A 12,110-nucleotide genomic window follows, 5' to 3' on the forward strand; every position below is an offset into this window, starting at 1 on the left:
TGTCTGTCATAAGGTGGGCACCCTTGTACAACTACAGAGTCACTGCCACTTGATTCTGGTTTTGCAGAAATGGAGAATGCAACAACTTGGTGGTTATGAAGGCCTCCTCCAAGATTTCATTAAAATGCCTCTGAGGTGATTTGTATTTGTATGTATATGTATGTGTATTTATATGTAAATGTATATGTATATCTGTATCTGCATGTATATGTGTATATGTATTCATAGGACATCTTGGAAATCCCTGTTTCTGAAGGAGATGGATAGTTTTTAATGATGAAGTAAAGGACACAATACATTCCCCAGGAAGTAAGTGATGCAAAGAACATGCAATGTCTTTGTTGAAATGTGTAGGCAGAAGTGAAGCCAAACCAAGATGTAAACTCAGGAATTGAGAGCACAAAGTCTTAGTTTTTGTTTTGTTTTGTTTGTTTGTTTTTGTTTTGTTTTGTTTTTGTTTTGTTTTGTTTTGTTTTTTTGAGACATTGTTTCTCTCTATAGCCCTGGCTGTCCTGGAACTCACTTTGTAGACCAGGCTGGCCTTGAACTCAGAAATCTGCCTGCCTCTGCCTCTGCCTCTGCCTCTGCAGTGCTAGGATTAAAGGTGTGCACCACCATCACCCAGCAAAGTCTTAGTTTTAGAAAGGTCTAAACTGGTGTGATTTCTTTTCAACTACCTCATTCTCTGCAGTGTGCCTCATACCTTACCTTCAGACTGGTTATCGTCTTGTTTTCTTTCACTTCTTGCTTCAGATTTTTAACATGTTCTTTTAGAAATGAAAATGTTTACAGTGATCCATTGTCTGTTGGATGTGTATATCTCATTTTCTGCTTTTCTGTTTTCTTCCTTTTTAAAACATGATCTCTATAAGTAGAACAGGCTATAGTCACACAGAGTATCTTCCTCAGTAAGTGTCATGAATTCTACCATTACATTTAGTACAACAACCAGCTTCTCTTTCTACAGATTTTATATGATCTTACAGCTAAAATCATTTTCTGAGTTTCTCAGGGTCCTTTTGACTTCACTTTTACAAAATGCAAGAGCTGTAAGGATTTACAGAGTAATAATTTGTCTCAATGTATTTTTTTAAGACAAGGATGAACATTTGGGGGCTGTAGTGATGTAATAGTTTGAATCTATAGTGTTTTCCTGAGTGCCCAGCTGAAAATTTAATCTTTAGTAGATTATTCCATTACGAAACTTTAAGTAGTGGAAGAAAATATGGCCACTTAGAGCAAAAAGAAACTGCATAGTGTTTCTGAAGAAAAGGTGGTTTCTGATTTTCATTTTTGTTTTTAGCACTTGTCTTTTACTATTGCATGGTCACTCTATGTGTTTTTATTTTTATTTTTTCATTCTTTAACAAAGCTTCTATACTTTATGTACTTTCTACCACCATGCTCTGTGTCAACACAGGCCCAGAAACAATACATAGGGGTCATGATGGGTAGACATTTGAGAATGTGTGTGTGAGAGAGAAAAAAACAAAAAACAAAAAGCAAAAAACAAAAAAATTTCTTCTTTAAACTTACTTTTCAAGTTTTCCCCCAGAGTTATACACAGGTGACAATCAGGGTTTTACAACCACAAATACTGCTGAAATTCTCTCATTTTAAAGTAAAGTTCTTTTCACACTATCACCACCTGATAACAATTCTAGAAAAGTTGGAGGATTTTTTTTTTGTTTTCTTTTTTATTTTAATTAATTTTTTACCTTCCGTATTTTATTTCCCCCCATACCCCTGATCCATCTTCCAACTGTTCTTCAACCCATACCTCCTTCCCACCCCTGTCTCCATGTGGATGTTCACACCTGCCCACCCCACATGACCTCTATACATGCTGTGGCCTCCAGTCTCTTGAGGGTTAGGAGCATCATCTCTGAATAAACACTGATCCATCAGTCCTCTAATGTATGTGTGTTGGGGGCCTCATATCAGCTGTTGTATACTGCCTGTTTGTCATTCCAGTTTTTAAGAGAACTCAGGGGTCCAGATTAATTGTGACTGATGGTCCTCCTATAGGATAGCACTTCTCCTCAGCTTCTTTCAGCCTTCCCTAATTCAATATCAGGAGTTAGCTACTTCTGTCCATTGACTGAGTGCAAATATTTCCATTTGACTCTTTCAGCTCTTTGTTGGTTCTTTTGGAGGGCCATCATGATAGATATCCCCTCCCTTTTTGTGCTCAGTAATAGTGTCAGGTCTTGGTACCTCCCATTGAGCTGGATCCCACCTTGGGCTTGTTACTGGAACATGTTTTCCTCAGGCTCCTCTCCATTTCCATCCCTGTAATTCTTTCAGACAGAAACAATTATAGGTTAGTGTTATAACTGTGGGATGGCAACTCCATCCTTCATTTGATGTCCTATCTTCCTGCTGGAGATGGGCTCTATAAGTTCCCTCTGCCTACTGTCTGGCATTTCATCTAAGGTCCCTCTCTTTAAGTCCTGAGAGTCTCTCACCTCCCAGATCTCTGGTGCATTTTGTACCAACTTCCTATTTCCTGAGGTTGCCTTTTTCCATTCTTGCTGTTGGCCCTCAGAGCTTCAGTGCTTTTCCCTCACACAATATCAGATCAGGTTCCCCTCCCCTGTCCCCTAGTCCCCTCTCCCACTGCATCTACTTTCCCTCACATGTCCCTCCCTCCCTCCCTCCCTCCCTCCCTCCCTCCCTCCCCACTTGTGATTGCTGTCTTCTCTCTCCCAAGTGGGACTGAGGCATCCTCACTTGGGCCCCTCATCTTGTTGAACTATTTGTTCTGTGGACAATATCTTGGGTATTCTGTACACTTTTTTTTTTTTTGCTAATATCTACTTATTAGTGAATACATATCATTCATGTCCTTTTGGGTCTGAGTTGCCTCATTCCAAAAATATACAATGAAAAAAAGAAAGCATATTCAATAAATGATGCTGGTCTAACTGGCTGTCTGTATGCAGGAAAATGAAAACAGACCCATTTTTGTCACCTTGCACAAAGCTCAAGTCTAAGTGGATCAAGGACCCCAACATAAAACCAGATACACTGAATCTAATAGAAGAGAAAATGGGAAAGATCCTTGAACTCATTGGCACAGGGAGGAATTTCCTAAACAGAACTCCAATGGCTCATGCTCTAAGATCAAGAATTGATACATGTGACCTCAAGAATCTGAAAAGTTTCTTTAAGACAAAGGACATAGTAAGACAAATTTGGCAAACCTACAGATTGAGAAAAAGTCTTCACTAACCCCATATATGATAGAGGGCTAATATCCAAAATATATAAAGAACTCAAAAAGTTAATCATTAAAAACCCAAACGACCCCATCAAAAATGGCGTATAGAACTAAACCTAGAACTCACAACTGAAGAATCTTGAAGGGGTGAGAAGCACCAAAAGACATGTTCAAATTCAAGCAAATCAAAATGACCCTGAGATTCCACCTCACACCAATCAGAATGGCTAAGATCAAAACCTCAGGTGACAACACATATTGGAGAGGATGTGGAGAAAGAGGAACACTCCTCCATTGCTGGTGGGATTGCAAACTAGTACAACCACTCTGTAAATCGATATGGAGTTGCCTCAGAAATTTGGAAATAGATCTACCTGAAGACCCAGCTATACCACTCTTGGAAATATACCCAAAATATGTCCCACCATGCCACAGGGGCACATGTTTAACTATGTTCATACCGGCCTTATTTGTGATAACCAAAAGCTGGAAACAATCTAGATGTCTCATAACAGAAAAATGGATATAGGACATGTGGTTCATTTACACAATTGGATAATACTCAACTATTAGTAACAAGCACATCCTGAATTTTGTAGACAAATGGATGGGACTAGAAATATTGGATTATTAAGGAAAGTGACAGGCTTAGAAAATTCAGAGACAGTATTTTCAGTTGGTTTTCTGTGGCTAAATACCAAATAGCTTCAGAACTGATTAGAAATATAATATTTTTACATTTCTGCATGTTAGCCATCTCCTGAATTGCCCTCATGGATAAGGAGATCTGTAGGCTTTCTCTAGACTACAGGTACCATAGTCTAATGCTAATATTATTCTTTCAAGAAATACTACCTTAGCATGAACAATGGACACTATCACCAGCAGTTCTCTTTTCCATTGTGACATGTATAGCTCAACTCTGTATAGCTCAACTCTCTTTCTCAGTATTAGAAAAACACACATCATTATATGGATTTCACCCATATATTTCCGAATGTTCACATCCTCTCAAACTTCTAACTTAACTACACCTGACAATTCATTTTGACATGTCAATTTCAATTTAAAACTTGTAGAGCCTAGACTTGCATAGTTATAAGAATATTCAGTGAAATCCATTAATCCTGAACTTGTATCCTCTCCTAAGAACATGACCTTTGTTAAGTCTGAAAAAAATCAAAAGGCCTATTTATTAATCAACAGAGTAAGGGGACACACAAACTTCAATATGTACAGGTATTTATTCAATACACATGAATTAGAGTCTCTTAAGCAGTTTTTTAAAATGTTTTCAGAAGGCAGCAATGTTCACTATTATACTGTCGATACACACTTTCCTATGAAAGTATAATCCAAAAAATATCATTTAGTACTTACTGCAATCTAAGGCCCATTTGTAAAAGAATGCTGACTGTTTCTGGAATTCCTTTTGAGATTGCAGATATCATTAAAGGAGGTATGATAAGAATTCAGATCCCAGATGCCTTGCCAACTATGATTCAGTTGTGGTTTTAGGTTTAGAGGACATCTCATTCTCCTCTTATCATGAACTGAAAGTGTCCTCATTGAATTTTCCTCAGACCTTAGGGTTATCATGTGAGAACTCAGAAATGTCTTCCAGGCCTCCACAATCAAAGAGCTACACAGATACAGGTTTTAGATATCAGCAGAAAGTGAGTGCAGGAAAGAGTCAGAGAAAGCAGCATAACTATAAATCCATCCAAAAGATGTTGTGTCGTACTCCTGATGGGTGCAGTGGTAAAATCAGTGTGTTCAGTCTCATGCTACAACATTGTAGGGCCTTTCATAGTTTCTGAAAGACTCAAAGGATTCCCTGGCTTGAGGACAAATTTTTGAAGACCGAAGAGATTGTATTTCTCTTTATGCTGAATAATGTTGGATAGTCAAGAAAAAGACATAGATGCGTGATATGTAGTGTTCAAATATTTGTGTCATAAGGATTCACATACATTTCTTCATGTTAGCTTGTTTGGAGTCTTTGACCCACATACAGATTGAAAAACTACTGTCTGAATCAGGATGGTTCCTCGAATTATTGCTCAAGAACAAAAAGTGAAAATAGCAGTATTTTACTTTATAGTACTCAGTTGTATTATCACCACTCAAATCTTTATGCTGAGGAACTATGAGAAATAATAGCAAGCAGTAGAAAGAGCAAAATATGGAGGATCTCTAACTGAGCAAAAGTAGTACCCATTTAGTCTCTAAGTATGAAAGCAAATTCATCTTCACATGGAGTCAGAACTTCAAGTGACTCAGGTTGTTCAGATCAAGGTGTTATATGTGCATACGCTGTGTTTTTCCTCTCTTTGAACTGTAGTTAGGACAGTTAAAACCATGAAATCTTATGTTTTAATTCAGTGAAAATGGTTATGATAAATTGTCCTTTTATAATTATTTGAGTGAACTAAAAATCTGTTTGCTCTCTGTTGTATATTCCCTGTCAGCAGGATATTCTTCTATATTACAGTAGTGTATATTTGAAATATATTATGCAAAATAAAGACTACCTGCATTACAAATGTCATGTATTTGGAAAGAAATTCTTACTCTGGAGACATAGAAATGTTTTGACCTCAGGTGTCTGGGGACATGAGTCTTTTGCCAAGTCCTGAGATGAATAAGCCTTGCAGTCATAACCAGCAATATCTGGTTCCCAATGGTTTGCATGTCTTCACTGCACAGCCTTGGGGACTTCTTCATATACCATCATACACTGTGCCATTGTCATTGCAGTCAGAACTCAGCATAGACATGAGGGCCCCTCCTCAGTTTCTTGGGATCTTGTTGCTCTGATTTCCAGGTAAAATGAATTAAAATGGAAATTTTACTGTGATTAGTGTTGACAGGCATTTGGGGAATGTTCTCTTTTATCATACTTACCAATGTGGATATTCATTATGTCTCCACTCCTAGGTATCAGATGTGACATCCAGATGACCCAGTATACATCCTCTGTGTCTGCCTCTCTGGGAGACAGAGTCAGTCTCACTTGCAGGACATTGGGAGTCATTTCAGCTGTGTCCAGAAGAAACCAGAGAAACCTAAGCCCCTGATCTATGGTCCAACTAACCAGGTCGATGGAGTTTCATCAAGGTTCAGTGCCAGGGGATCTGGGATAGATTATTCTCTCACCATCAGCAACCTGGAGTCTGATGATGCAGGAATCTATTTCTGTCAACAGGCTAAGGAGTCTCCTCCCACAGTGATAGAAGCCATAACATAAACCTAATGAAAACATAAGTGAGAGGCTTGGCTGCTCCATTTGCTTCTCCTCTTGAATCACCCACTCTAAGCATTTCTCAGATGTCACAAGCAACATTTGATAATACATCAAGAAGGAAATACTTGAGAAAATCCACTACTGAAAGACTGGGGGATTTGCTCATTAAAGCAAAATCAGAATAAGATCTTTAAATTTCACCATAGCTAGGGGGAAAGTTACTTTAAAAATACAGAAGAATATCCCAAAATGCTTACTTTAATTTTCATAGAGGTAAAGTTTGAAGCAAAGGGATAGTATCAGAACTTTTGTGAAAGGTAGATATTTAGTGGTTTCTAACTTTTGTCAACGTGGATAACCAAGGAAAGCTAAATTCAGAAGAAAAAGTGGTAAAGAACACTGAAAATCTTGGAGGAGGTAGTAGGAAGAGCTAGAGAGATGGCAAAACAGCTAGCAGCACTGGCTGGTCTTGCAGAGGACCTGGATTCACTTCTTAGCATGCACTTGGTAGTTCACAACCATTTATAACTCCAGTTTTTTGGATTCTGCTGACTCCTTTTGACTTTCCAAGGCATAGGGATGCACATTTTCATGCATAAACCCAAGTAGAACCACTCTTATCCATAAAATTAAATAAAACAACCATAAAAACAACAAAAAAAAGCAGATTAGCAAGAGGAAGCTGAAATAATACAGAAGTATAAAACAATCTTTTATTCAAGCAAAACCGCTATTGGTGGGACTCAGTGATGGGAGCACCATAGGCTAAACAGACAGCTTTGCATCCCTACCCACAGGAAAACTTATACTTCTTAACACCATTGATGCCACTAAATGTTTCAGTGATTCTTCTTGCTTGGCAGGCTGGAACATGAGGAAAAGCATACTCAGAGAGTATTCTAGTCTGTAGAACTAGAGAAAGGAAACAAAACAAATCAGGGAGCCAGAATCAACTATTCACTGATAGTCTCCAGGACAGCAAAACAGTTAGATTTGGATATGCTGAGAAGTAGTGACAGCAGGACGATCAGGTCATAGATGACACAGAGGTTAGGGGCATCATGTACCCTGAGAAAGATTAAACACTCTTGTTGAGCATGAGATTAGAGACTAATAGCCTTAGTTCAATGAACTGCTTAGCTTCTACTGCTCCATCCCAGTGGTGTGCTGTCTGCAGGAATGCTAACCCAAATACAGAAAATTACCTGATTCATACAATATTGTCTTTCCTACATTGTGCTGTGCTCTTGGGAAAGATTTGGAAGCTCTGAGACCCTATAGCACATTTGTAGGTTCATTAAGATATACCATTCTAGTGTAGATATATTTTCTTAACTTATACACAAAATCTTTTGGACTGGTATGGTGTGTGTGTATCATACTGTGGGAGGAAATTGTCTATAGTAAACACAGTGCTGTGTGACAGCAGACACTTGACTGACCAGAACTTTGTAACAGCAAAAGATAAGAGTTTTTTAAAAGTTCACCACCCCAAATAGGAAGATTCCATTATGACAACTGAAAAAAATTCCCTCCAAATTTTTGCTTCTTTTATTGTACCTTTTAAATATATTTTAATATTATATTTACTTTTATATTGCTAGCTTTTTCCTTTTTTGTTCTCTCATGCGATACATCCCAACCACAGTTTTCACCCCTGCCCTCTCACCAGCTTCTCCACGGACCCTCTCTTCCACGTCCAGTGCTCCACTTCCCCTCAGAAAAGAACAGCACCCCCAATATGAATCAAAAAATGGAATAACATAATGCAGTGATACTAGGTTCAATACCTCATATTAATGTAGGATGAGGCAATTCAGTAGAAGGAAAAGAGTCCCACGTGTAGGCAATGGAGCCAGAGACACCCATACTACTTCTGTTAGGAGTCTTCCAATACTTCAAGCTAAACAAGCATAACATATATGCAAAGAATCAGGTGCATACATGCATTCAGACTTTGTGATTGCTGCTTCATCTCTGTGAGCCTCTATGAAGCCCTGCTTAGTTGATTCTGTGGGCCATGTTCTATGGATTCCTTGTTATCCAGTCTTCCTCAATCCTTTCTCTCTTCTGTTGGGTTCCTCAAGTTTTGCATAATGTTTGGCTCTGCATCTCTTCATGTGCTTTTAAAATCTGCCAGAAGTCTCTCTAATGATGATAGGCTATGCACAGATCTATGAGTATAGCAGAATATCATTAGGAGTCATTTCATTTACACTTTCCTTTTGGAAATTTTTGGTTGTGTTCTAGCTTTCTGGGCTATCTAGCTTCCCTTCCTGTTGTTCCAGACAGTGTTAGGTACAGAATTCCTTCTGAGGCATTGGCCTTAAGGGAGAATAGTCATTAGTTGGTCACTCTCACATGTTCCAAGCCATCATTGGGTCATCATTGCATATTTTGTAGTCAGGGCATGTTTAGGTAAAATACTTTGTGGAGGGTTGGTGTCTCAGCTTTACCACTGAAAGCTCTTCCTGGTTACAGAAGATGACTAGCTCAAGCTCCATATACTCCATTACTAGGAGTCCTTGCTATGGTCACCCTTATATGTTCCAGAAAGTTTCCTCTGCCCTAGATTTCCATATGGCTTCCCAAGGATGGGACTCTTCCATCTATTTGCTCACAAATTTCATGAAGCTATTTTGTTTTTACATTTGAGTAATACTCTATTGTGTAAATGTGACACAATTTCTTTATTCTTTCTTCAGTTGATGGGCATCTAGGTTGTTTCCAGTTTGTGGGTATTATGAATGATGCCACTGTGAACATAGTTGAGCCAGTGTCCTTAAGACAGGATGGAGCATTCCTTTATGTATGTTGATCAGTGGTATGTATAGGTGGGTCTTTTGGTAAGTTTATTGCCAATTTTCTGAGAAGCTAACATATTGATTTCCATAGTGGCTGTTTAAGTTTGTACTCCCACCAGTAACAGAGGAGTGTTTTCCTTTCCACACTTTCCCCAGCATAAGTGGTATTTATGTAATCAATCTTAGTCATTCTGATAGTTATAAGATAGAACCTCAAAGTAGTTTGGATTTGCACTTCCCTGATCAATAAAGACATTGAACAATTCTTTATGTGTTTGTAGTCAATTTTATGACTCTATGAAAAATTTTCTTTAGATCTGAACCCCATTTTAATTCGGATTGCTTGGTTTGTTGATATCTAGTTTCTTGAGTTCTTTTGGCTTTTTTGAGTTATTAGTCTTCTATTGAATGTGGAGTAGATGAAAACCTTTCCCCAGTACATAGGCTGATGTTCTGTCTTATTGATAGTGAACTTTGCCTTATAAAAGCTTTTCAGTTTCACGAGTTCCCGCTTATTAATTGTTGATATTAGTGTCTGTGCTATAGGTGTTGTATTTAGGCACTTAACACCTGTGCTGATGTATTTAGGCTATGCCCTACTTTCTCTTCCGTCTGGTTCAGTGTATCTGGACTTATGTTGAGTTCTTTCTCTATGTGAATTTGAGTATTTTTTCTGGGTAATAAATATAAATCTATTTACATTCTTCTGTATATAGATATTGAATTAGATAAGCATAATTTGTTGAATATGCTTTTATAGTGTATTTTGGCTACTTTAAAAAATGTAAGGGGTTTGCACTTACATTTGGGTCTGCATCCATATTTTTTTTATTACATATTTTCCACAATTACATTTCCAATGGTATCCCAAAAGTCCCCCATACCCTTCCCCCCACTTCCCTACCCACCCATTCCCATTTTTTGACCCAGGCGTTCCCCTGTACTGGGACATATAAAGTTTGTGTGTCCAATGGGCCTCTCTTTCCAGTGATGGCCGACTAGGTCAAGAGCTCAAGGGTACTGGTTAGTTCATAATGTTGTTCCACCTATAGGGTTGCAGATCCCTTTAGCTCCTTGGGTGCTTTCTCTAGCTCATCCATTGGGAGCCCTGTGATCCATCCAATAGCTGACTGTGAGCATCCACTTGTGTGTATGCTAGGCCCCGGCATAGTCTCACAAGAGAAAGCTATATCTGGGTCCTTACAGCAAAATCTTGCTAGTGTATGCAATGGTGTCAGCGTTTGGAAGCTGATTATGGGGTGGTTCCCTGAATATGGCAGTCTCTAGATGGTCCATCCTTTTGTCTCAGCTCCAAACTTTGTCTCTGTAACTCCTTCCATGGGTGTTTTGTTCCCAATTCTAAGAAGGGGCACAGTATCCACACTTTGGTCTTCATTCTTCTTGAGTTTCATGCGTTTAACAAATTCTATCTTATATCTTGCGTATTCTAAGTTTTGGGCTAATATCCACTTATCAGTGAGTATATATTGTGTGAGTTCCTTTGTGATTGTGTTACCTCACTCAGAATGCATCCATATTTTTAGATTATAGTCGAAGAATGATTCTACTGAGTAGCTGTGATGCACCATCATAGTCTAAGTTACTATTTCCAAATCAATACCAGGAAATTGAGGGTTACAAAAATGTATTTCTCTGAGTTACTAAGAGAGTATATCTAGTTTGTGTTCACCTACATGGAGGCCTCTGTGAACTTGTATTCCATTGTTTTATAAATGTATCACAGAGGCCTAACTGGGGAAAAGATTCTTATTCAAAGGCAGCAAGAATGCAACATAATGTAATTTTCCTTATTGAGGAAAACTATGAATGGAAATAGGATTCCTAACACTTAATAAGGTAAAAATGTGAAACTTCCTGTTAACTTTCTTTCTATCCTCCCCGACGGAATCTTTCTTAAGAAGCCTTTCTTACTAATTGTGTATAGGAAGCAATGGAGAACTCTGAGGGTAGTCAGATTATTCTCTATTGTGATTAAAAAAAATAGTGTTTTCTCATATGAGAAAAACCATAATCCAAAGCAACTTGAAGAGAAAAGGAAGTCAATTATAGTTCTACTTCCCATGAAGGAAACTAAGGGCAGGACATACAACAGGGCAAGTTCTAGGAGGCAGGAACTGAAGCAGAGGCCATAAAGAATGCTGCTTATTGCCTTACTCTCCATGGTTTGCTCTGCTTAATTTTTTTCTTTTTTATTAGATGTTTACTTCATTTACATTTCAAATGTTATCCCCTTTCCTAGTTTCCTCCCCAAAATCTCCTAAACCCTCCCTCCTCCTACTCTCCAACCCACACACTCCCACTTTCTGGCCGTGGCATTCCCCTATACTGGGCCATATAATCTTCACAACACCAAGGGCCTCTCCTCCCATTGATGGTTGGCTATGTCATCCTCTGCTACATATGCTGTTACAGACATGAACTTGGGGGATACTGGTTAGTTCATTTTGTTGTTTCTCCTATAGGGTTGCAGACCCCTTCAGCTCCTTGGGTACTCTCACTAGCTCCTTCATCGCGGACCCTGTGATCCATCCAATAGATGACTATGAGCATCCACTTCTCTATTTGCCAGGCACTGGCATAGCCTCACAGTAGACAGCTATATCAGGGTCCTGTCAGCAAAATCTTGTTGGTATATGCAATAATGCCTGGGTTTGGTGGTTGTTTATGGGATGGATCCCAGCTGCTTAATTTCTTAAGCTACTTAGGCCCTTGTGGTCAGGTGGTGCCACTGTTAACCTCATGTTGGTCCTTAGCACATCTATTATTAATCTAGATAATCTCACCACAGACATTCCAGCTACCAAGCCAAACAACC

General features: G+C 38.7%; 1 pseudogene and 1 further gene; both read left to right on the forward strand.

Moving 5' to 3' along the window:
• The window catches only part of Igk (immunoglobulin kappa chain complex), a 3,171,119-nt gene that overhangs the window by 521,038 nt on the left and 2,637,971 nt on the right, over window positions 1-12,110 (forward strand).
• Window positions 5,874-6,472, forward strand: Igkv14-118-1 (immunoglobulin kappa chain variable 14-118-1; annotated as a pseudogene). The gene is given in 2 exon segments: window positions 5,874-5,922; window positions 6,131-6,472. Coding segments are annotated over 2 exon segments (391 nt in total).

Source organism: Mus musculus, chromosome 6, assembly GCF_000001635.26.
Source record: "Mus musculus strain C57BL/6J chromosome 6, GRCm38.p6 C57BL/6J".
Taxonomy (NCBI): Eukaryota; Metazoa; Chordata; class Mammalia; order Rodentia; family Muridae; genus Mus; species Mus musculus.